A 27,566-nucleotide genomic window follows, 5' to 3' on the forward strand; every position below is an offset into this window, starting at 1 on the left:
CTAAAAAGCGTTTGTCCGTCTCTTTCCTCCTGGCTCCAGAGTTACAACCCTGCAACATGAACCACGACCACTTTTTAAGAGTCGGTCTCAAGCAGCGACCGCGTTTGTTTGCATTCTCGGGCTCGCCTGCCACACCCTGCCAGGCTGGGACACCTCGGGAGGGGGCGTGGCCCAGCCCGGCTCGCCTATCTCGACGCCCCGCCCCGTCCCGCCCGCGCCTGCGCCGTGCGCACCTACCGGCCTCCAGCGCCCGGGAGGGAGGTAAGGGGTTCCCGGGAGGCCGCCTCGGGGGCGTCGGGCCCTGACGGGCATGGTGGGCCGGGTGCCAACCCCGCGCGCGGGAGGGGAGCCCCGCGGGAAGCACGGCGTCAGGTCGGAAGTGCTAGCGCCGTGGGGGCTCCTCCTGTCTGTAAGAAGTGGTGGTTTCGGTTTTGAAGGGGCTCTTTAAAGCGGGTGTAGATAGGGAGGCGGCCGGCCAGGCGAGCTTGGCGGCCACCCGGGGTCTCGGGTTGGAAAAGTTTCCATCATCTGCCCTCCCCGCGACGCACTGTGGGCCCTAGGTCGTCAGGGTCGCCGGCATCTGGGTCCCGCGCACCCATACTGGGGAGCGGGGGGCGGTGTATGTGGCCCAGGTGCGCGGTGGGTGACCCTGCGAGGGATGACGCGAGGCTCATGGGTAGCGAGGGGGGACACCTGGACCGAGAGGTGGGAGCTTCCTGTCAGCCAGACTGTGAGCTGGTTCACGGAAGGCCCCACATTCTAACCCTCTCCCCCATTTTTTAAATTCGGAATCGGAGGCTCAGAGAGGAGACCATAGGGAAGGACCGAGGGCCTTGACTTTTCTTTCCAAAGTCAGTACCCCGTACCCCAGTCAGAAACACGGGGCGACGTGCCTGAGGAAATTCCGTGCCATCAGTGTGGGGAAATGTGGGAAGGTGTTCATCATTTGGGAGTGGAGGGGGGGGGGAGCGTTGCCAACGATTTGCGACTTTTTCTGAGAAATGGGGCTTTTCACTTATAGATAACCTCAAGCAATTTGGCTAACCTCCCAGTACTTTTTACCCATTGGAAACGTGAGTAGTATGGTACTCAGGTGGTAATAGTATGCGCTAAATGGTAAAGTTTGTTAAAGCACCTGGCACTCCCCAGCCCCCACCCCCGCCGCAAGTGTTATTGCAGTGACTGTGATTGCAGCTCTTTGACTTGTGTTTGACCAGTCTTATGTGAAACAGCAGTTCATACATTTTTAAAAAAGACATTTTATTTTGAAATAATTTTACAATCACAGAAAAGTTACAAAAGTGATACAGAGTTCTCTACTGTTTCCTTTATGTTACCATCTTATATAACTATATACAGTTAATAAAAGTAAGAAATGAACTTTGGTAAGATTCCACATTGCGTTTAATTGGTATGGGTCCTTAGTCTCTCCAGTCTGGGCAGCTCATCAGTCTTTTCCTGTCTTTCATGACCTTTTGAAGAGGCTTGGTCATTTATTTTGCAAAGTGTCCCTCAGGTTTTGGCTGATGTTGTATGCCCTTCTCAGTAGTTCATCGTATGAGGGGTATATAATATGACACACTACTTTTGATATTACTCTTTGTTACTTTGTTAAGGTGGTGTCTGTCACTAATGTAAAGTTGCTATTTTTCCTTTGTAATTAGTATCTTGGGGAAGAATTTTAAAATAATGTAAATATCCCATTTCTCCTCAAACTTTCATTTGTTGATTTTAGCATCCATTTGATGGATCTTGCCTTCAGTAATTATTACTGTGATGTTCTAATGATGGTTTTCGTTTCCCTCATTCCTTTTTCATTTATTAACTGGAGTTCTGTAAGGAAGAGCCTCCCCTTCTTCCCACTTATTTATTGTTAATCTTTTTGTACCAGTATGGACTCATTTATTTTTCTATTGGCTACTACCCTACGCTTTTTAAATTGATTTTATGTCTCAAATTGTTCAAGCTTTTGCATTGAAAGTTTTTTTTAAGGTTGCTTCTTATGCCCTTTGATAAGCCCTCTTCTTTTTTGAGAACTTCCTTACTTTCTGATACCACAAGATGCAGCAGGCTTATTTTGTGTTTTCCCTCCCCCAGCCCTGGAATCCACCACTTCTCCAAGGAACCATTCCTTTGTTTGGAAAGCGATATTTAAACACCAAGTGTTTGGGTGCTAGGTGTGCTTGTTGCTACTGGGGTATCATTGCTTCTAGTGCCTCGCGTAAGATGGCTAGGAAGGGGGTGTGTGTGTGTGTGTGTATTTTTTTTTTTTTTTTTAGCTATATATACAATCCTCCCTTGGTATCCACGGAGGACTGGGCCTAGGACCTGCTGCAGACACCAAAATCCTCAGATAATCAGGTCCCATAGTTGGCCTTTGTATCTGTGGTTCCACATTCACAGATTCAACTAACTGTGGATTGTGTAGTACTATAGTATTTATTGGAAAAAAAATCCACGTGTAGGTGGATTCACGTAGTTCAAACCTGTGTTTAAGGGTCAACCGTGTATCCCTATATTCATGGAGATACAAACAGGTGTACATACATACATATCCATGCATACACAAACACTTCTATTTTTGTATTTATCTGTATATATATGTATATATATATACACACACACATATCTAACATATGTCTATATATGTATACTTTTTTAAAAAACAAAAGTTCATTCTTATACCTTCTAATCTAACAATGCAGGGTTCATTCTAGTCTTGCCCCTTATTTGTAACTTTTTTCTTTGACTTTGAGAAATCTGGCTTTTGTGTTCTACAGAGTATTTCCTTATTTCTTCAACCCTAGTATGTACATAAAGTAATTTCAGGATTTCTAACGCATACTCCTGTGAGAAACACATTTACTAACTAGAGCATAGTATAGTTGTGTGTAGTTCTTTTTGTCTTTAGCCTTGTAGTATCCAGTTAAAATACTATTTTCCAAAGTTACCTAAATTATTTTTTCCCCTGCTTTCAGTGTGGTTATACTTTTCATTTGCAATACAGTTAATTTTGTCTTTTGTAGTTTGTATTTCATTTTGGGTCCCCCAACATCTTGTTTTTGTTTTTTAATTTCCAAAATTCACCTTTTGTGGTGTACAGTTCTGTGAGTTTTGACAAATGCGTGTAATTATGTATCCACCACCTCTATCGTGATAACAGAGCAATTCTATCACCCCAAATATTCCATTACACTTAGAAAAAAAAGTTAAAAGTAATAAAACAACTCTGCAGACGTGTGGGAAATTAGACATTTTTTGTATGGTTTGTCTTTTTCATAGGCATATTTAAAGTATTTGTGGTGTTAATGTGAATGTATTTTTTATTTTGTGTCTTAATTATATTAGAAATATTTCCAATTTTCTGACTAAAAAATCAAGAAATGCTGAAATACACTTTCAACTCATTATTCAATTACACTTTTAAACCACATTTTGTATATTGGATTAAGAACTTCCCTCAATAGTTTATAAACACTATTTGAGCTATAAACACTTTATAAACACTATATGATCAGAGCCACTGTTAGACAGCTTTGTTTCAGTAACATCATGCTTTATGCAGTTAATATGAATCTTAGTTTTATATAGGCATTTTAGTGTAATTTTATAAAAATGGAAATGGTGGAGAGAAAAAAAATACTCTCCAGGAGACCAAGAGTTCCAAAAGTCTTTTGGGAAGTTTTTGGGCCAGAATGTCTTTCTTGAGAGATGGCCTTGATGAGACAGTAGGTTTTCCTTGGGCACAAAAAGCTGAGGGACAGAGTCATGCACTTTGACCTGAAAATACCACTTTTCAAACTCAAAAGAGAAAGCTATCATCATAGCATAGGGGAACATTGAAAACAAACCAAGTACTCAGTAACTGGGGTTTGTCGAGTACACTGTAAACTGATGAGAGGAAGAGAAGGCAGAATTAATTTGAGTTGTATCTCAAATGATACATAAAGTTTAGAGGCAGATGGCATAAATGCTCTTTTGTAGAGCATTTAGACAGAGGGAGCATCGTTGCAAAGCCGAGAGTAGATCATGGGTGATAATATTTTGATAGACGGAGTGGATCTACTTGCGAACATTGTATTTTCTTGTTCAAATAATAGGGAACTCTTAGAAATTTTTGTTCAGAGGAGGAGTGTGTTGTCCTTAGTGTTTTAGATATATTAGTTGGTGGTAATCTGTGGGGGAAAAATTGGAGAAGGGAAAGTGTCTAAAGGAAGGCCAAATATGACACTTCTGAATAATTACCTGAGTATACAGCAACTCACTCAGCACTTTGAAGATATTCCTGGCTTTTGATATGTTGCTTTGATGAAAAGTTAGCTCTTTTGTTGTTTTCATTTATCTGTCTTTTATCTCTGCTTTGCTTTTTAAGATTTTTTTTTTCCCTTTGTCCTTGATGTTTTGAAATTTCCCTTCCATTTGTTGAGGTAAATTTTTTTTTAATTGATGTTACTTGGTGGTTATGTGCATTTTCAACTTGAGGTTTTTACATCTTAATTCTCAGTGTATTCTTTTTGAATAATGCCTTTTCACCACTTTATTCTTTCTTTATGGGACTTCTGTTTGTTATTGAGCTTCTCATTTTATCCTTTATGTCCCTCATCTTCTTTTATATTTTCCATCTCTTTATTTCTATTCTCTGACTGATAGTTTTCAATCAATAATTCTCAATGATTCAATAAATAGTATGATTTACTATCTAACCATTTTTGGAGGTTTTCATTTGTGGAATTTTTACTTGTTTATTTATTTTTAGAATGGCCTGTTACTGTTTCATAATATCTCATTTTTAAAAACATTCTTTATATCTTTTAATATTTTTAAATGTACCTATTTTAATTTTCTTTTTAGATTATTATATTATCTTTAATCTATTAATTATGAGTTTTTCCAGTTTTGTTGTGTCTGTTCTTTTGGCAATGAACTTCCCTTTGTATCTCTAATTCCCACTAACTAGCTGTTAGACTATTTTTCATGTCAGAAGATTTTCCTTTTTTGCTTTCAAGCTCAAGTTAAACGTAAAAACCAAGTTTCTGGTAGATGAGATTGTCTGTATAACCAACACTTCAAGATTTTCAAGTGTAAGAGGAGAGAAATAACATTGTTTAGAGTAATAGTTCTTAATGTTTCTGGAGTGATTTTTTTGATAATCTCATGAAAGCAATGGACTCTGCACTCTAAAATAACTCAAAAATAAATTCACAGCTTTTTTGGTTAAGATTCAGGGACTCCTTGGAGTCTATTTGTGTACTCCTATCTCTATGAACCCCTGGGTAAGACACTGTAACCCAATGGGATTAACAAAGTGAATTTATATATGATTTTTAATATGGAAGAGGTTGTGGCTAATGAGATGGCATGAGAGCATGATGCACAACAGTGGTTTTCAAGCTTGATGAAGCAGTGGAGCCCTTCTATAAAATCTAATTAGCTCAAATTTATGAAATAGATCTAAGTAAATTATCTCCAGCTGAAGCAGCTGTGGGGTCTTGGAGCCTACTCACTTCCCAACCCCTACCCACTTCTACGTTGGCAAAAAGGACATAACCCTGGACTCTCTGGAACACTGCTAAAAACAAAACAAAACAAAACAACTGGTGAATTAGGAAGAGCATTTGGTTGTAATCTCAAGAATCCTGGGTTTTTATTCTCTGTGTCACTGGTTACTTGTATTGGTTACAGAAAATGGTAGTCAATTTGTAACAAAGGGAAGGGGCAATTTAAAGGACATCAATGAGAAGAGTTGCATTTTATGTTATAAAATATTTGAAGTATATAATTACATAGTTACATTATATTAGAAATGGAGTTTAATACAGCAGAAATGTTGAGAATGAATTTTTTCTTTCCAATTTTCCCATTTGACACCTTTAAAAAAACATTTTTCACTATCAAAGATACATTAGGAAATGAAAACTTGGACAGTATACTTCTGGTGTTTTGAAAGAGGTTATTTAGGTATATGTATATGTACATACACACACACGCACACACACCCTTCATTAAAAAAGACCTGGAAAGACAAGACATAGATAGATCAAAATGGAAGGAGTAGGGCATGAGAAGGGAAAAAAAGTGGAAAGAGTAGTTAACTATAAGTGAGGAGATGATTGTTGATTTTATTTTACTCTCTTTTTAATATTTTCTAAACCTTCTAAAGTGAATATATATAACTTTTGCAGAGAGAAAAATATTTTAAAATAAAAGTTTTTTTAAAAAAATCACGTCACTATAGTTCAGCATTAAGCTAAGTATGTATTTAGAATGTATTATGAAATTACCTAATGTTGGCTTTTAAAAATGGTGGAAATTGATTTAAAAAAATCTTCAATATTTTCCTTTTAGATTTTTCTACATGAGTGAAAAAGACATTTGTTGCAAGTAGAAGTGACACAGCATTTTTTTAGAATGTCTGAAGATGAAGAAAAAGTGAAATTACGCCGTCTTGAACCAGCTATCCAGAAGTTTATTAAGATAGTAATCCCAACAGACCTGGAGAGGTTAAGAAAGCACCAGATAAATATTGAGAAGGTGAGGTTTTTTCATTTTCTTTCTTTTTTTTTTCATTTTTTTCTTTTTCTACACAAGAAACATATTCTGATTTATATTTGTTGTGTATTTCGGCTACACTGAGAGTATCAGATAAGAGGCTTTGCTAAAACATCTAGCTCCTATGGACTTAGCCACATCATTTTTTTCATCTAGTGTTTCTGTTCTACAGATACTCCTCTCATACTATTCCATTTTTAGGAAGATATATAAGAATAGAATATATACCTTTTTAGTTGTACATAGTGATGAATTATCACTGTTAATAATTAAATTATTAATTTAATAATTGCAGTTAATAATTAAAGTACAAACTGTTTAATAGTTCACCATAATGTGAAGTTGGTGGACTTTGGCTAAGGGGCTTGCCTTAATCTGATTCATCCCATGGCAGGTTTTCTGAACTGTGAGTATAACTCCTGTCTTCTTCAAGTGCACACAGATTAAAGAAGTAAATCATTGTGTAATATGAGGAAATTCCACAACTTTACTGCTTCCTTTTGAAGAAAGCCTCAAATTGAGAACTGTTAACTAGAGGTCAGTTTAGGAGATTGGTAGAGGGAAGAATTTTAGTCTATGGGACTAAGTGGAGGCTGCATAGAACCTGGACTAGCCAGAGTCTAATGGAGTGTTTGTGGCATTTATAGGAAAATCTAAGTTGACTGAGTACTGAGCATTGATTTGGCAAGTTACATTGTCTTATTTGCTGTGGGATGGGTCAGTGGCATTTGCTCCTTCAGAAGGACCTCCTCCAGTATAAATGTTAAGCTCTGTGGCCCTCTGTTGATTTCCACCCTCCCCCCACCCTGCAGGGAGGAGGGAGTGGAAGTAGTTATTAAATCTTTCGGTATAAACAGTATCACCGTCAGCTGAGTGCTTTGAACCATTACGAAGTGTCAGCTTTTTTCTCCCATAGATATCATCTCTCTTCGTAGTATTTAAATCTTTAATAAGTGTAGAAACAAAGTGCCAAGAATATTAAAATGAAAATTTCAATGCAAATGTGAAGGTATCTAGAATTCAAGATTAATATTTTGTCACCCCTTACTTTCTTTTCTCTTTATCTATAAGCCATAAGTACTATGACTTTTAAGGATGGAGGAGTTGTCTGGTAAACTGGTTATTCTTGTCATGAGCAGAAACAAATTAAAGGGTTCCAGGCTTTGATTAATAAGGAGGGCTTGTTCTTTTAGCACTATAACAATATACAGAGTTGTTTACTATTGATAGATCGTATGGGGTGGGAGGTTTGATACAGTGGGTTTCAAAGTCCTGAGCTCTTACTGAAGTGCTTAGTTACAAAGATGACAAGAATTTGGCAAATTAATTGATTCTGAAGGTAGAAATAGGTAGACTGTGGTCTATTAAGACCATTTCTTTCTTTTATTGCCCTGTTTTCCCTTTGGCAAATTTCCCTTTCCTTATATCTATTCTGTGTGAATGTGCCTGCCATCAGTACCTTCAGATCCTTGCCACATGTACCACCTGGTCATCAGTGGAAAGGCTAGAACTGTGGGAGAAAGCTAAGGATAGAAATACATCTCTTACTGATTTGATTATTTGTGCAGACTTCATAAGAAAGTTATTCTAGAGTTATATAGGTCTTTTTCTTGCCAGAGTATTTTTCCTTTAGCATTTTGTGAAATTTTTACCTATTAAGAAATTTTTAGACAATATCAGAATAATTATAATTTACAATATAGGTGATGTTATCTAAAGCTAAGCAGTTAACTCATACTGATCTATGTTTTATTCCATATTCTTGATCATTCTGTCTCTAGGATTTCTAGTTTTATTATGAATGTGATTTATTAACTATATAAGATTGAATAGCATATTTTAATAGTTTATGGCAATGTAAAAACATTTAAAAGCTGCAGTGGTCACAGTGGACAAAAGAGTTAAGAACTCTAGGTTTGGACTCCAGGTGTCTAACAGTGCCTCACTTTCAAAAAGGCATATTCTTCCTGGGGGAAGGGTGTAGAAAGATAAAATATTTATTATGTTAGCCATCAGTCATCCAATATGAATTTAAAAGAAGAAAGTCAGACTGAAGGGAAATTGAAGGCAGGCCTTAGTAGAGTGATTCTGCAACATCTAAAAACAATGAGAGCAGTGTGCTGTGGACACCTGGGACTATATTCCATAGGTCCTTCAGCATTACATTTTATTACACGCGATGGACTTGATTAGAATGTAATCCTGAAATTTGAAGTGCTAGCATCCAACTTTCTTGGCTAAGATAAAATAGACTTAAACATAGTTAATAGGAACAACAAGATAATTAGCTTGGAACATAATTTTCTTTGTTTCGTATTATAGGGGCTTGGGGGGAAACTTACGTAACATGTACTGTATTAGTACACAGTTAAAATGTAAGGGGCAGAAAAGCCAAAAATAGTGTATTTAATGAGATAGAGGCTTCTTGTTTTTGCTTTTGTTTTTAATCCCTCATAGTCATGGAGGTGGTCTAGGGCTCCAGTGGCAGCTCCAGCAGTCATTTAAAGACCCAGGCTCTTTATGCTGCTTTCTGATCCCTCAGCTTATTTCTGTCTTGCGTGTGAAATGGCAGCTGCAGTTTTAGCTAGCACATGTACCTTCCAGCTAAGATGAAATAATTAGAATCCTCTTTTTTCTAACTATGTTCTTCTTTTTCCTCTCAATTCTCTTTCTCTCGCTTTTTTTTTTTCTTTTAAAAAGAATCCTCTGTTCTTGCTTTATGGGTACAGTATCATATCATCTTTCTATGGTGATACTATTTTTTTAAGTTTATTTTTTTTAAGTTTTTTTAAGTTTTCTTTTGCTTCCTTGGCTGTTTTTCCTGAGTTTGTTTCTTTCTTGCTTTTCTTTTCTTTTTTAAATTTATTTTTCTCTCGCTTTCCTTTCCTCCTTCCCTCACTCCTCTCTCCCTCTCTTTCTCCTCTCCTTTTTTCAGTCTCAGCCCACAGTATTACAGGTTTTCCTTGGCTAGCTGTCGATATTTAAGAGGCTAATTGGAAGGTATTTGTGTGTGTGTCTGTCAGTGTGGACGGGTAGCAGGGCAGTACTTGGGGCCTTATTACCTGGAGAGGTGAGCAGGGAGCAGGGAAGGGTCTATTTTGATGGGAAACCACCAGATACTTTCCTGGAGTGTTGTCCTCTATGGTGACAGAGGCAGTACTGTTCCTTGGGCTTCTGGAGAGGGCATCTGATAGACTATCTGTTCCTTATATAAACTTTCAACCAGTCCTTCAGCTTTTAGCCTCACTGTACACATCCCCTGGTTACCTGATAGCTGATAACCTCTGCTTACTGAGTCTTTTTGGAATAGTGCTATGCCTTTGGCTTGCTTCTTACTGCCTCTTCCCCCCACCATCCACCCCTACTGCAGCCTTAGGTGTCAGTTTTCTCTGATCAGCTAAGTCAGTTGCAACATTTCCATACTCTTTACAGCTTTCAAAATTTAAAATTTTTTTTGTCAACTGGTACCTTCTGTTTTCTTCTCATTCCTCTTGTGAATTTATACCTTTTAAAGTTCTTTACTGTCACTTTAGTTGGATTTTGGAAAAGAGCAGAGATGAATGTGTTCAATCTGCCAGTTTTAATAAGAAGGGAAATTATTACAGGATATAAATATATGTTAACTTTTCATAAGTGTTGATGTTTGCTATTTCTTATATTTGTTAGCATTGAAAATTATGTAAAAAATTAGGTTTCTAATCTGCAAGAAGTTTACAGTCCAGTTAAGGAAATAAAATAGGAAATATTCAGAGAATGATAAGAGGCAACATTTAATTAGTTGTGAAAATGAGTGGCGTGGACTATTCAGCCATTATGAAGCCTGAACTGTGTGGTACAAAATCAGATATAATCAGATAAAGTCAGTCTTACTGATTTGTTATTTTTGATTCGGTTTTATTTATTTGTTTTTTAACTTGTGGTTACAATAAAAAACCTTTTCATTTCTCTTTTTAGTCTGAGAATGTTTGTTTCAATCTTATAATTACATTTCCCACCTCATTCTTTGTTTCTGACAGAACCCTGATTCAGCTTGCTTTCCCCTGTGTTGCAGGATAGGAAATCCTCAGCACAGGTGATGAATGATAATGGGTCTAATGGTGGTGATTCCATTCTTGTCAATGTTTGGTTAGCAGTGAACGGTAGACACATCCTATAGTTCTAGCTAATGAGACTTGAAGGATAACTTGTTTGGGATATGGGAACTTCTGGAAAAGACTTTCCTACTGTTATAAAGACATACATGGGAGGAAATAGTCCTATTGCTTCTACTGGTCTTATCTGGCTGTTGTATTTGGAACTGTAGCAAGGAGGGGACAGATCAGAATGAAAACTCTGTTGAAGGTAGTGAAGCAGAAGGATAAAACTTGGGCACTTGACAACCTTGTAAGCTTCTGAACTAAACTACCTTGGAATTATCATTCCAATTCTAGACTGCTGCTTATTTGACGTAATAAATATCCTTACTATTATAGCCATTTTAACTTGGTATTTTCTGTTATTTGCAACCAAAAACATCCAAATTGCTTGAAGTTATAGCACTGCTTTAACCTCTCTCTCTTGCTGCTGTGCAAACAGACAATACAAAAATGACATTTTGTAAAGACAGTGCAGTTTAGAAATGTTTGTCGGTGGTCTCAACTTAACTAAATTTTGAAGGAGTTATTTCATGTAATTTTTCCCCACACATATTAAATAATTTTAAGTTTTTTTTTCCTCTTCAAAGATTTGGAATAATAGCCTTTAATAATGTAACCTAATATGGGTTTAACATTATATAGCAAACAATAGAAAGTCTGAACTATTTTATGTCTTATTTTTCTTCGAATTTAATTGCTCTAAGAGATAAAGTTATCTAGTTCAACCTTCTTCCAAGACACTAATCTCTTCTACAGTTTACTTGACAAAAGTGAGCAAATAATAATAGCAAAAATAGTAGCTGTTGTTTTTAATTGTTGAGTGCTACATAAGAATTTCATATGTATCATATTTAAACCTCACAACATCCTTATAGGTTAGCCTTATTAATCTTCCTTTTTTAGGTGGGGAAGCAGACTTAGAATGGTTCAGTTACTTTCTTGAGATCACTATGCTGGTAAATATGTTTATTTTCTAATGTTGTGCTTGAAACATAGTGCTCCTAATAAAAATGTGTTGAATGATTGAATGAATATATGTATGCACATACAGAGCCTATGATTGCATCAGCTGTTTTAGAAGCCACTTTATATTGCTTACTTTTTAAATTGGTTTTGTAACGAACTAAATAAAACCCATAGGACTTTTTTGTATGAAGTTCAGCTGTTGAGCCAGAGCATACCTGTTTCTTGTGCATGTACAATTGCTCTTTTTAGTTTAAATGCCAGGCTTTACATTTATCATTATTACACTTGTTCTTCCTATCATGTGGAATTGTGTGATCTTTCATCTTTGTAATTATTCCTTCCAGTTTATGTTATCTGCAGATTTGATAATTATACATTCTTTGTGTTCAAGGCATTGATGAAGAATGTTGGACAGGAAAGGGACAGATCACTCTGATATATTGTCACCATTTCTCTAAATTCCCATAAACCATCTCTCTGGTAATCTGGCATAGAATTTTTCCAAAGATTTATATTAAGATTTACAGTTTGCTGTGCTTTAAAGATACGTTCTTTTGTGAGAATTGGGTCAATATTTGCTGGTCTCTAAGAGCCTTTCCAATTCTTCATGGTTCCTCATAGATAAGTAGAAGTGTTTCTGTGATCACATTAGGGAGGTTGTTTAGTTCTCTTGGATGTAATTTCTCTGGGCCTGTTGACTTGGACTCATTTGAAGTATCTAGGTTTGTTCTTACTCTTTTTTGGTTTTCATTTTCCTCTTAATCATGTTTATTGTGGACTGTTCTATTTTAAGACCGTTTTCCTCAATGAAGAAAGAAGATGGAAAAAACAGAGTTGAATACTTTAGCTTTCCTCTATCTGTTAGCAATATCCATACCATTTGTTCACCTTTCAAACTTTGTTTTTTGTTCACATCCCAACTTGATTATGTCCTATGGAATGTGTCCTGATTGATTTCATCCCAGGTCAGATATAAATACACCATTCTCACATAGCACTGTGCAGGAGACGTTAAGGTTCACCACCATTTTAACCATTCATGTGGAAGCTGCCAGTGCCCATGGTCTTTAGAGAGTTGTAAAGGCAACATTAAATTCTTCCTCACAGATTATTCAAATTAAGGTATTAAATGAAAAACCTCTGAATGCAAGATTGATACTTGGAAACAGTCACTTAACAAATAAGTTATCATTCCCAAATACTCAGCATTGACACTCAGTTAATATTGCTTTCATTGTCTGTCTTTTTCCTCTTTGTTTCATTTTGGATTGTTTCTGTTGTTTCTTTAAAATTTTTAATCTTTTTTCGTATTGTCTTACCTTCTATTAATCCCACCCACTGTACTTTTCATTTCAGATGCCTTTTTTAATTCTAAGAATTGAATTTTTAAAAATATCTTTCATATCTCAATATGCTCATTTTCTTCTACTTTCTTAAACATATGAAATACAATAACTTCTAATATCCTGTCTATTAATTGCATTATCTATCATTTTAGAATCTGTTTCTATTGATTGGTTTTTCTCATTACAGATCATATTTTCCTGGTTTTTTTGCATGCATGATACTTATTTATTGGACACTGGATATTCTGAACTTTATCTTGTTGGATACTGAATACTTTTAAATTCCTTTGAATATTTTTGAGCTTTATTTATTCTGAGACATATTTAAGTTATTTGGGAACAGTTTGATACTTTTGAAGCTGTTTTCAGCTTTCCTGTTTAGGATCAGAACAGCCTTTATTCCAAGCCTAATTTTTCCCTTTACAGGACAATTCTTTGGAATGCTCTACCTGATGTCCAGTATATTGAGAGGTTTTTCCACTTCAGCTCGTGGTCATATAAACTATTTCTGGTCTTGTGTGATTTGGGGAAGTAGTCCACCTGCTCCATTCCAGTGGTTCTTTTTCTGATTTCAGGTCATTTCCTTGTGTGCATGGCTGAAGACTTGAAGGAAAACCCTATCGATCTCTGGAGCTCACTCTCAGTATAGTCCTCTCCTTTCATTGCAGCTATCTCCTCATATACAGCTCTTTCCTCTCTGATACTCTGCTCCAGAAATTCTTGCAGCCTTGACCTCTCTCAATTCTCAACTCTTTCTCCTTATCATTCATTTTTCTTAAAATTATCATGACAGATTTGTATTGAGTAATAAGTTTTAAAGTGGCTTATTTTCGGAACTGTATCTTTGGCTTCTATTCTCATCTTTTTATTAATATCATAACACTGCTAAAAGCATTTATACTGTATCTGATGGCATCAATTCAGTTTTTCTTGGAAGTGAAAGTAGTTTGATAGTGATTTTTAATTTATTTGATTGGGTAATAGTTTTAAGTTATGCGTGGCAAATATATTTTTTTTTTATTAAAAATTTTTTTTTCAGGGGGACAGGTAATTAGGTTTACTTATCAGTTTTGTTTTGATTTGGTTTTTTACTTTTAGAGGAAGTACTGGGGATTGAACCCAGGACCTTGTGTATGCTAAGCATGCGCTCTACCACTTAAGCTATATCCTCCCCCTCCGGTAAATATATTTTCAATATAGTCTGGTTATTTTTGAGCTTACTGGTTACTGTTTAGTTCTTAGATGATGGTTACTGTTTAGTTCTTAGATGATGTAGAAAAAATTTATAAGTATCAGAAGAGTTTTGTTGCTGCATTATTCACTACCAAATTTAAAGAATATGCAGAATAGGAAATATTAAAATATCCTAGAAAAATTTTTGGTGCTCTGTGTTATCTATTGTGCCTTTAATATGTATATATGGAGCATTTTCATGTTTCTGTCCTTTCAAGGTGTTTCCAGGTTTGTTTGGTTTTTTTTTTTTTTTTTTTTAGTGTGTGGTATACCAAAAATGTGTTTAGTATCATTATTCACATATAACATTTAAATTATTTGGATTTTTTATTTCAACCAAAAATAGTATGTGACGTTTGGTGGTATTTATATCAGTATTCTGTCATAATGTTATCATATTTTGCTATGATTTCTGTTAAATGAAAAATTTTCTATTATTATGTGTTGTTAAGTTTCTTGGATGAAACTCTGAAAAAGCTAAACATTGTCTTGGTAAAAACTGAAACATATTAAATGTTCATTGTCATTTTTGTATACCTTCTAGTCTGAAATATCAATGTTACTTTTTCTCAAAATCAGATTTTGTTTTCAGTACTTGACTCTATCACTGACAAACTTCTCAGTCTTCGTGTATAGCAAGAATATCTGATTAATGCTGTTAGTCTTTTCACTTTTCACATTCTTTTACATTCTCATTTTTTCAGCTCTAAAGAGTTTGCATTATAGACAAAATACGTTTTTTTTGTAAAATAAATAATATCTAATGACAATAGTTTGTTTTACCATTTTTCAGAATTTGGTATGGAAGAGTTTGCATTATAGACAAAATACGTTTTTTTTGTAAAATAAATAATATCTAATGACAATAGTTTGTTTTACCATTTTTCAGAATTTGGTATGGAATGTGTTTGAAAACTTCCTACTTGGCATGGTCTTTGGACAGTTAATTTCCACTACGAAGTCAGTAACTTTTTTAGCTGGTATGTTTAGTTTTGGGTAGGTGAATGGGGATTTTTGTGGTAACTGGAAACAATCACTTTAGTGATTAAAAAAAAAATTCAATGCCTTTCCCTTTTCTTTTGTATAGTATCAAAGGTGCAGAATCTGGGACAAGTTGCATGAAGAGCATATCAATGCAGGACGTACAGTTCAGGTAAGGCTATTATATTACTTCTAGTAAATCCATATGAAAAAGATAGTCTTAAGGAAATTTTGCTAAAATAAATACCCTTGTAACTGAATCCTTTTATGGATATTTATAACTGTTCCCTTACGATGCATTTTTAGCAGGAATTACTGAATCAAATGTCTTACGTATTTTGAAGATTTTGATTTATATTACTACAGTTTCTTCCAGAAATAATATATCAACTTCTATTTTCACAATGCATTTTTGAAAAACCTTACCAACAGTAATATTATCCATGTCTCAAATTTTTGCTGAATTAGTAGGTTAAAATAATGCTGCTTTGTTGTTTTTATCTGGATTTTTTTCCTTTTATTGCTTTGAAGGGTGGAAGTTTTTATATGCACCTTGGATAGTAATATTTCTTTTTTATGAACTGCTTATTCATGTCTCTTGCATACTTTATATTATGTTGTCTTTTGATAAAGTTTCTTTTAATTTTAAGATACTGATCTTCTGTTTTTAATATTGTTGCAATAATACAGTGTTGCACATATTTTTTGCTAGTTATTGGCTTTTTAATAAACAAATTTTAATTAGTGAATTTACCATAAGAGTGTGGATTTATTTCTGGGCTCTCTGTTCTGTTGATCTGTGTGTCTGTTTTTGTGCCATTACCATGCCATTTTCATTACTGTAGCTTTGTAGTATAGTGTGAAGTCATGGAGCATGATTCCTCCAGCTTTGTTCTTTCTGAAGATTGTTTTGGCTATTTGGAGTCTTTTGTGTTTTCATACAAATTTTAAAATCATCTGCTCTAGTTTTGTGAAAAATTCCCTTGGTATTTTGATGGATATTGCATTGAATCTGTAGATTCCCTTGGGTAGTATCATCATTTTAAGAATATTAATTCTTCTAGTCCATGAACATGGTATATCTTCCCATCTGTTTATGTTGTCTTCAATTTCTTTCATTGGTGTCTTATAGTTTTCCAAGTATAGGTCTTTTACCACCTTAGGTGGGTTTATTCCTAGGTGTTTTATTCTTTTTGTGCAATGGTGATGGGAATTATTTCCTTAATTTCTCTTTTTGATAGTTCATTATTAGTGTTTAGAAATGTAACAGATTTCTGTCTATTACTTTTGTATCATGCAACTTTACCAAATTCATTGATAAGTTCTACTTGTTTTCTGGTGGTATCTTTAGGATTTTCCATGTATAGTGTCTTGGAAACAGTGACAGTTTTATTTCTTCCTTTCCAATTTGGATTCCTTTTATCTCTTTTTCTTGTTTGATTGCTGTGGCTAGGACTTTGGAAACTTATTTAATAAACGGATGCAAGAGTGGGCATCTTTGTCTTGTTATTGATCTTAGAGGAAATGCTTTCACCTTTTTACTGTTTGAATATGATGTTAGCTGTTGTTTTGCTGTTTTTGAAGTTAATAATTGCCTCATTTTTTTATTGCCTAACTTTGTGTATTTTTAGGTGATTTTTTTTAAATGTTCCACATCTCTACCACATGCTATCAATATTTTTCATATGCTCAAATACATCACTTCCATTGAAGACTCCCTCCTAAAATTTGGACTCACTTTCTAGGCTTATTTCATGTCAGCTGTTCTGGGACTTCCCTCATCTCCTCCTGTGTTGGGTCCCTGTTTTTCCTGGATATCATGTGATTCTCATTTTTGGCTTACTCCATTGTTTTATTGGAGTACATCTTTCAGTAGCTCTGAAATAAGGGTACCTTAGATGTAAATTTTTAATTTATTTTTAGTTTATAAATACCTTTATTCTCCCCTCACTTGATGGCTAATTTTAGAAGGTATAGAATTCTCTTTCAGTTTTGAAGGCTTTCTAGTTAAGTGTTTTTCTTTTTAAAAAAAAAAGTAGATATCATCTAGTTTCCCAATCTATATATAGGACCAATTTTTTTTTTCTCTTTGGAAACTTTTATGATTTATTTATTGCTGGTGTTCTGAAATTTGATAATGATGTGCTTTGTGTTGGACCATTTCAGTCTAAAAGCTCATGTTCTTTAATTCTGGGAATTTTTCTTAAGTTATTTATTCGATAATTTATTCCTCTGTTTTCTCTCTCTCTCTCTTTTTTTAATTCTTTTACTGCAAGGGTCAGCAAACTGGCTCAGAGGTCAGATCTGGCCTGCTACTGCCCCATTTGTTTATGTATTATCTTTGGCTGCTTTCATACTGCAACAGCCGAGTTGAGTGGTTGCAGGAAGAGACTATATGGCCTGCAAAGCCTAAACTATTTACTCTCTGGCCCTTGGCAAAAAGTTTGCTGATCTCTGTTCTGTTGGATAGGAGACCCTTGGATTGCTTGCCTAATTTTCTGTTTTCTGGGAGATATACTCAGCTTTATCTTCAATTCTTTCTATTGAATTCTTTATTTCTGCTATTACAATATTTTCTAAGAGTTTTTCTATTTTTATTTTATTTTTTTGTAGCATTTTGTCTTTGGACATAATTTTTCCTGCTTTTCTGAGACACTAAAAAGCTGATTGCTTGTCTCTTGGAAGACTTCACTAAAGGTTCTTTGGCAGTCTGGTATTTTCCTTGGAGCAACCTCTAAATATCAGTATTTGGAGGTTGTTCTGGTTTAGTTTTCTAAAGAAGAATTCTCATTTTCCCCCTAGGGTAGGTAGACACTTATTTTCCAGTTATAAAAGCAGGTTAGGTGAAGGCTGCTGGGCTTTCATTGTTCACTGCAGGCTTTGATAAGAATACCTTTTTTAGCCCTGTGCTTGGTGTTTCTGAATCTAGAGTCTGTTTCACTAAAAAATGCATCTGTGGTCCTTTTGCGTCTCAAAAAGGTTACCGTAGCTGCAGTATAGTGAATAGATTGGGATAGAATGAAATGAATGCAGGAGGTCATTTAGGAGTGATTTCACATATGGTGAAGATGGAGGAAAAAAGATTGATTTGAGATTTAGATGAAAATTTGACTTGCCTCTCTATATATGTACTTTATTTCTTGCTACCTAGATTATGGGTCTAAACATCAGGGACTGACTATGTCTCCACTAATTGTGTATCTCACTACCTGGTACTCAGCAAGATTCAGGGTTTATTGTATAGTACTATGCACGATAATGTCAATGAGATTATTATGACTTGGATTTCTTACCATCTTTACTGTTTTACATGTCATTAAAAATCACTTGTGATTTTCCTGAGACAGTGGTATGGTCAAAGTGTTTGTTTATTGATTTAAAAAATATATATTTACCTTATTGATCTCCATCTGGCACAAAAGATTTATGTGTGCCATTAAAATAGTGAGATCGAAACTGTTGTTAGATGTAGGTATTTGCTTAGCTTTATTCACATCTGCCCTGAATTTTTTGTATAGGCTTGTTCTTTGCTAGCTTGTGTAAAACTTACTTTCAGACAAATAACTTCATGAACAGTTACCACAGATTTTCTAGATTTAACATTATTAGATTTATATAGTAAGAACTATCTTTTTACTTTCATTATAGTGTCTTTGTTGAAAAAGAGTTCTTAATTTAAATGTATCAGTCTTTATTTCTCAATTTTATTTATCAGTCTTTTCCTCTTGTGGTTCATACTATTGGTGTCTTATTCAAGGAACGCTCTGTATCCTAAGATCAAGAAGGTATTTGCCTATATTTTCTATTGAATGTTTTTAATATTTTACTTTTAACATTTAAATCTTTGGTCCATCTAGTATTGATGGTATTAGGTAGATATAATAAACTTACATTGTATTCCTGTTGGAAAACCAGTTGTCTCTCACTATTAACTGATTTCTGCAGTGTTATTTACATATCACAATTCCATGTATCCATGGGTCTGTCTCTGGTCTTTTTGTTCTATTCCACTGATCAATTTTTCTGTTTCTTCACCAAGGTCCACAATATATTAATTAAGACAGTCTTGTGATAATGCTTGATATCTGGCAGGACAGTACTGTCACTTTACTCTTCCTTTTCACCTTACTTTTCCTTTTGGCTATACTTGGCCATTTAGTCTTCCGTATAAATTTAAAATCTGCTTTTCAATGTTCATACATAATCTTGTTGGAAATTTGGGAATTGCATCGGATTTATCCATCTATTTAGAGAAAACTGACGTATTTACATCATCCAGTTTTCTAACGAATATGAGATGTATTTGTTTATGTCTTCTTTAATATTTGTTTATCTTTATAGTTTTCTGCATACAGATTGTGGTAGATAGTACTTTTTAAAGATATCTGTAAAGTATCTCTGTCCTACATGGTCTTCTACGGTATAACCTTGCTATGACCCCTCCAGTAGATGGAGTCTAATTACTGTCTCCTTGAATCTGAGCTGAGGCAGAAGTAATGCCGCTTGACTTCTGAGGCTAGGTCAGAAAAGGCCAGATAGCTTCCACTGGTTCTCTGAGGATTCTTGCACTGGGGGAACTTAGTCCACATATCCTGAGACCCCCATGTGGGAGATAACACAGCCACAGCTGAGCTCTTAGGAATTTGTAGCCTCAAGTACCAGCCATGAGTGAGCCATCTTGTACATGCAGTGCAGTTGAGAGCCTTCAGATAATTGTGGCTTCAGCAGATATCTCTAGCTGTATGAGAGACCCCAAGTGAGAACTGTTCAGCTGACTACCTAAGTGTCTGGTCTCCATAATTATTAGCAAAATTAAATGGTGGTTTTAGTCCTTTAAGTTTTGGAGGAATTTGTTACACAGCAACAGATGCCTGGAATACAGTGCTTACACTTAGTGTGTTTATCTATTTCAGTCTATTTCATTAATCTGTTCTTAACTACTTTAGTGTTTTAAGGTGTGTCTGTGTGTGTGATTGAGGGAAGTAATAAATGTTGTCTTTCTTTTAAATTATGTTTTTAGACTTTTGGTGGTGTATATAGAAATATAGTTAGTTTTCATATGTAGATCTTATAGCCAGTTATCTTTAAACTCTCTTGATATTTCTTACAATTGGTCTGAATCCCTTTGAACTTTCTATTTATAGAGTTTTTTTGGGGGTAATATTTCTCTTCTCGTAATAGCACCCATTTTTCCTTTCTTGTTTTGATCCTTCATGGGTGTTTTTTTTTTTTTCAGTTAGCTCACCAGTCATTAGAAGAAACAGTTGGTTTATAAACAAGTTTGTTCAAATTTTATAAAGACCTTATAAATGACAACAGTTCCCTATGCAAAAGAACTTTTAATACTATCTGTATATATGTTCGTTTTTCCTGACTGTAAAATTTCATCCTGTATTCTAGGATGGTTGTAAGGATTGTTGACTATGTGTGCAAAGTGCTTACACAGCCCCTTTCTTACAGTAGGAATTCAGTTAGTAAGAGGAATTGGAATAAACTTTATTTGATACTCCCACTTTTAACTGCTAGATCAAGCTAAAAAAATTCTTGGCCTTTTGTTAGTTTAATGTAAAACAGTTGCATCACTTTTTACCATTTTGGTTGGCTTGTCTTACAAAAGTGCAAAATACATTTTTTTAAAAGCTGTCTTCTATGTCCTTCTCCCCAAATACTTAACATACAGTGATAATACTAGCTGGTAACAGAGGATTCTGAAAAAATGTATCATGGTTTCTGCTTTGAAGGAACTTACCTGGATACGATTTCATGAAATGTTAAGTAAAATATTTAAATAATAATTTAAAGCTTCAGTAAAAAAGTAATGTAAGTCAGTGCAAGATTAATTGTCAAATATATTATAGAGACCAGTAAGTGATACAGTGCCAGCTATCTGGATGCTGGATAAGGGCAATATTATCCTCATTATTCAGATAAAAGAAGGCTGAAGAACAGAGAAACTTTGGTGTTTGTCTAAAGCACAAGACCTTCATAAGTAAGAAGTGCAGGGATCCAATCTGGAATTATTTTTAACATTAACTCAGGTGGACAGGATATCAAGGAATATTCTCAGGAATACTGCACTTAATACCTATGTAGTAGGTCCTCATTAGGTATTTGTTGAGTAAATGAATGGAGGCCCTTTTCTCTCTTGATTTTTCACTCCTTTTGGTGGTTCAGTTAGTATTTTTTTAAGCTATATGGATTCTTTTTGGTGCCTTTTGATGTTGAAATAAGTGTGAAGTCATTACTACTAATACCTGAGTATAGTAGTTAGGCAATACAAGCAAGGAATAGTCCAGATTTATTTTAATTAAATAATTACGACTCCTTAATAATAAGTTATATGACATCTAGAATATATTTACTCTAGGCTGTTTAAATGTTTACCAGTGGACTTGTGCTTTGTGATTGTAAAGAATTCAGATTAATTATTATGATACCAAATGTTTTGTGCTATATACAATTTGCTCTCAAAATTTCATGTTGTAAAAACACATTAGAAATCCTTAAACCAATATTTAACAAAGGCAAATATATGCATATCCACTCTTAGTTTAATCATTAAGTACATAATTAGCCATTTTTCAGAATTTTAATTAACTCAGAATAATTACTTTTTTACAGCTATCAGTATGGATAAGTATACATTTAAGCATATCTTTTAATCTTTAGACAGAAATTTCAGGATATTTTTGAAAGAAGGGAAAAAAGTAATAATTAGTTATTAAATTTAGTTACAAAATTAAAGACAGTAATGTTACCGTTACTGAAAATTTGTCCATAGTTTGCAGTTTCTACTTCCATACTGCAAAGCTTATTAATTACTGAGTTGGTATACTTTTTTTTTAAGCTTACTTCCTTGATTATAGAACCATTTATCAAACTTGTGGATATATTTGCAAATTTTTAGAACTTGGCATAATATCTGTCTTTCTCTCCTGATTATTAGAATAGAAACATTTGAACATTTACTCTGTCCTAGATACTATTTTAGACACTGGAGATATAGCTGTTAGCAAACAGAAGAAAATTCTTGTTCTTATTGAACTTATGTTCTGTGGGTGGGAGTGAAGAAAGCATAGACAGATACTTAATTTTAAGTAAATAAATATATAATATTTAGATGGTTATAAGTGCCATGAATTAACCAAAAGCTGGTTTAAAAAACAAAACAAAACAAAACACTGAATCACAGAAGGTGATGAGTGTTCTTTTATGTAGGGTGGTTTTGGAAGGTTTGTGATGACATTGGAGCAGAGACCTGAAAGAAGTACAAGCATAAACCATGGGGAATAGACTTTTCCAGGCAAAAGGGGAATCAAGTGTGAAGACTCTGAGGTGAGAGAATGTTTGACATATTCAGGGAGGAGTAAGGAGATCGGTGTGGCTGGTGTGAGCATAGGAGATGAGGTCAGAGAGATCAGCTGAGTCTGATGACAGAAGGCATTGCAGGATGTGGTAACTTAAAGTTGGCTAGAAAGCCTTTGAAAGGTTCTGAGCAGATGATGACCTGTTACGATTTTAAAGATCACCTTGACTATTATGAAAAGGATAGATTCTAAGGGAGCAAGGATGGAAGCAAGAATACCAGTTAGATAGCTAATATAATAATCAGGATACTGTGGGTTTACTTTTTAGAAAAATACAGATACACACATGTATGGACAATTTTGTGTAGAACATCAAGGGCCTAGTGTGTTAGGTTTTTACCTATTCTCTTTGTAGTCCTTTTAAATGATTCTGAACTCAAAATCCTGACAGAGGAGTAAGGAACTATCCTGACATCAACCTTAACATTGAAGTACCTTTTTGAAAAATTACACACACGCAGACTTCACACATACAAAAATGTAGAAAATAATGAAAATAACATAACACTTATGTACTCATCATCCAACTTTGTCAAATCTTAACATCTTGCCACAGTTTTTTTTTTGAAGAAAACTTTAGAAATACCACTGAAGTTCCTTGTGTACCCTTCCTTGATTCCATTTACCTTGTTCCTATCTTCATCCAAAGGAAATCTTTCCCCCTATTTTAAGTATTTATCATGTTTGTGCATGTAACTATATATAAATAATATATGATATTTTTCATAATTTTCTTTCTGCTTCTTTCCAACTTTCTTGAGGTGTAACTGACATATAGCAAAGTATATGATTTGATAAGTTTTGACACACACCATGAGACCATCACCACAATGAAGATAATTTGAAACCATCACCACAGTCAAGATAATAAATATATCCATTGGCCCAAAAAGTTTCCTCATACCCCTTTGGCACCCTCCTTCTGGCTCTCCCTCTACATCCTCCCACATACACATACTCTACCCTACCCCCTCAGTGCCCAAGCAACCACTGACCTGCTTTCTGTCACTATACATTAGTTTGGATTTTCTAGAATTTTATGTAAATAAAATCATACAATATATATTTCTTTTTTGTCTGGTTTCTTTTGCTCTGCATAAATATTTTGAGATTCATTCATGTTATAATGTGTATCAGCATTTCTTTGCTTTTTATTGTTGATATTCTGTTGTATGGTTATATCACACTTTGTTTATCCATTTATCTGTTGATGGACATTTGAGTTATTTCCAGTTTTCAGCTATTACAAATAAGGCTGTTATGAACATTTGAATACACGAGTTTGTATGTACAAAGGATTTCATTTCTCTTGGATAAATACTTTTGAATGGAATGGCTGGATCATATTCTTTACCTTTTTAAGACCTGCCAAGCTATTTTCCAAAATAATTGCACCGTTTTATAATCCCACCAGTTTCTTCAAATCCTTGCCAACACTTGATATGGCTAGTCTTTTTAATTTTACCCATTCTAATAGATCTGTAGTGGTATCTCATCATTTTAACTTTCATTTCATTAATGATGTTTCTGTTTTATATTGAATTAATTCAGTTTTTTTTTATTCCATTTTACCTTCTTTCTTGTCTTGCTGTAGCTGTAACTCTTATTTTAGTGGTTATTTTAGGACTTATAGTATACAACTTATTATAATTTATCTTCAATTGAGATTAATTATTTCACATATGTTTAAGAAATTTACAATATACTTCTTTTTCTCCCCTCCCAGTTTTTGTGCTATTATCATATATTTTACTTATATATATATATATATAAGTATGTTATATACTTCATAATGTTTAGACAGTTACCTTTTTCAAGTGATTTAGATATTAAGGGGAAAAAAATCTTAGCAATTTCCCTCTATCATTTCCATTTTGGGTGTGCTTAATGCCTTTGTGTAAGCTCATATTTCTATCTGGTATAATTTTCCTTTTGCCTGAAAGACTTCCTTTAACATTTCTTAGAGTGCAGTTCTGCTGGTGATGAGTTCTTTTTGCCTTTTGTGTATCTGAAAAGCTTTCCTTTGGCCTTTGTTTTTAAAAGGAATTTTGCTGTGTATAGAATTTTACATTGGTTTTTTCTTTCAGTGCTTTAAAGGTGTTTTTGCTGTCTTGTCACTTGCACTGTTTCCAATGAGAAATCTGTTTTATTCTCATCTTTATTCCTCTTTACTATATATGTCTCTTTTCTCTGGGTACTTTTACAGTTTTCTCTTTGCCTCTGGTTTTAAGCACTTTATGATGGGCCTTGGTGGAGTTTTCTGCATGTTTCTCGTGCTTCAAATTTGTTGAGCTTCTTGGGTCTCTTGGTTTATAATTTGCATCAAATTTGGAATTTGGGGGGCCGTTATTTTTTCAAATGTATTACTGTCCACTCCCATCTCTCTTCTCCTTCAGGGACTCTAATTACATGTATGCTATGCTACTTGAAGTTATCTTGCAGCTCACTGATGCTTTTTAAAATTTTTTTGGATTCTGTTTTCTCTGTGTTTCATTTTGTATAGTTTCTATTTCTATGCCTTTATGTTCACTAGTCTTAGCAACATAGTGTCTAATCTGCTGTTACTCCATTCAGTGTATTTTTCATCTCACATATTATAGTTTTCAACTCTAGAATTTTAATTTGGGTCTTTTTGAAAAATATCTTCCCTGTCTCTACTTAACTTTTTGAACATATGGAATACAATTATAATGACTGTTTTAGTATTCTTCTCTACCAATTCTAATATCTATGTCAATTCTGGGTCGGTTTCAGTCGATTGATTATTCTCTTCATTATTGGCCATATTTTCCTGTTTCTTTGTATGTCTGGTGGTCTTTGCCTGGGTGACCTTTGCATGGTTGGGTGGTAGATATTTTTATGTTCCTATAAATCGTCTTGAGCTTTGTTCTGTAATATAGTTAAGTTACTTGAAAACAGCTTGATTCTTTTGGGTCTCACTTTTATGATTTATTAAGCTTGACTGGAGCAATGCTTGGTCTAGGGCTATAATTTCTACATTACTGAAGTAAAAACCTTTCTGAGTGCTCTACCCAATGCCCTGTGAACTAAGATTTTTTCCAGGTTAGCTGGTGGGAACAGACACTGTTTCCAGCTTTGAATGAGTGCTGGGCACTATTTCTTCTAATTTTCTTGGATGATTTTTTTTTCTCCAGCTTTAGGTAGTTTCCTCATATACACGTTGTGGTCAGTTCCCGGCCAGATACTTGAGGGTTGAATGGTTATCTTTAGCATTCTCTTTCTCTATGGCTCTCTCCTCTCCAGTACTGTGTTCTGCAAACTCTGCAGAAGCAGAAGTCCATTATTGTATTTTGAAACTGTGAGTAGTATAGGTTTAACAGTTTTCTTCTCTGGGATAAGAAAACATTAGCATTAAGAAAGATTTTGTGATCAAATTTTGAAACTAAATGAAAAAGCTGAAATTGTTACTATTGTAATAATTCACTGCAGAACATTAACGTGGCTTTTATAGAAACTTGGTCAGCCTAGTCTCCATAGCAGTGGTGACACAGAGCTTGTTGAGTCACAGATTTCTGGGACTCACCTGAAAGATTCTGATTCAGTAGATTTCAGGCCACATTTGGAAAGATACTACTGTACAGAGAGTCTGTTCTGGTTCCATAGGTAGCATAAATACAAATAAAGAAAAATCAGACATGAACTTTGTAGAAGTAAAATATGACTTTCATGATTTTACTAGAAGAAATAATAGAATACTTGAGCTATCTACTTTTTAATTTTTTTAAAGAAAAATTTAAAGGGAGAAGCAATAGAAAAGAGGGCATGAAGAGAAGAGAGAGAAGTGAAGATAATAGAAGTTAGGAGAAAAAAGATTAGACAGAAGCAAGGCCAGGTAGAGAATGGAAGAGGAGTTAGGAGAGTAGATTCCAAAATGAATGCAATTAGAAGGTAAATGGTTTTAGGTTGTTATGACTTTAGAGGAATTTAAACTTAAATTTTGCCTTGAAATATTCATGAGCTGATAAATCAGGATTTAAGTTTTTTTTTTAAATAGATATAGTACCTATGCCTCTACTCTAGTTGGCATAGGTACTGTGAGAACCTCAGGGAGGAAATTAAATCTGAGACACCATCATTTATAAGACATACCATTATTTTGTGTACCTCTAAGAGACAAAAATGCTGCCAGTTAAATAATGCTTTTTTAAAACCATCTATTTTAAGACATTCCAATTTCAGAGATGTTAAAATGTTGGAAAGATGTTGTACCCTAAAACTGATGAAATACAGTATTTAGAAAAGCTTCTACCTTTCTACTCCACCTCTGTCTTTTCCCAATCTCTTCTTAGTATTTATACTAGCATATTTAGTATGTTCTGTTTTTTCAATATTATCCTTCAGGGTTGGCTCAGGTCTCACCTACTTCATGAGTCCTGTCTAGATCCTTACAGTAAGATGTTTCAGGTCTCCTTTGTACGTGTTTCTTATTCTGCTTTCGATTTTGACTATTTCTCCTTAATAGAGAATCAAAAGCAGAATAGTAGTTAAGTAGTCCTGCTTTCTCTGTATCATCTGTTAACATTATACCATCTGCCCTGAGCAGTAGGCCTAAATCTTCTTTCTTGTTCTTCTTGCTCTACGTATATTTTTTAAATCCTTTTTATTGTTCTTAACATTTTTCGCCAGCCTCCGCTCATTCTGGGCTTTTACTTTACTTACATGGTTCTCCTTGTTTCACATCACTGTTTTGTATTCATCCTTGTTCACACGCCTTTCTTTCCATTCCTTTTAAAAAAAAAAACAAAACAAAAACAAGTCTCTGAACTTACAGCAGACCTTACACATCATATTAGATTTTTAAGAAGGCAGTTTTCTTTCTTATCAGATTAACTTTTTTTATAGTGTCAGAATTTTTACTTTTTTAGAAACTCTGTTTGAAAAGGATCTTCCTAACAATACAGTCCCTGCTATGGCATCATACAAGTATTGTCTCTAAACTCAGCTCGCATCCCTGAAGTGTCACTATC

General features: G+C 34.6%; 1 protein-coding gene across 3 annotated transcripts in view; it reads left to right on the forward strand.

The window, feature by feature from the left end:
* The first annotated feature begins 219 nt into the window (after window positions 1-219).
* Window positions 220-27,566, forward strand: part of STX17 (syntaxin 17) — a 51,154-nt gene continuing 23,807 nt past the window's right edge. The window contains exons 1-3 of one of the 3 annotated variants that reach the window (XM_031677360.2): window positions 220-261; window positions 6,346-6,531; window positions 15,318-15,383. In XM_031677360.2, coding sequence (XP_031533220.1) covers window positions 6,409-6,531; window positions 15,318-15,383 — 189 coding nt within the window. In that variant the 5' untranslated portion in view covers window positions 220-261; window positions 6,346-6,408. Of the gene's footprint in view, window positions 410-6,345; window positions 6,532-15,317; window positions 15,384-27,566 lie in introns of all 3 variants that reach the window. The other 2 variants (XM_072959815.1, XM_072959816.1) reach the window with 2 other exon arrangements.

Source organism: Vicugna pacos, chromosome 4 (genome assembly GCF_048564905.1).
Source record: "Vicugna pacos chromosome 4, VicPac4, whole genome shotgun sequence".
NCBI lineage: Eukaryota > Metazoa > Chordata > Mammalia > Artiodactyla > Camelidae > Vicugna > Vicugna pacos.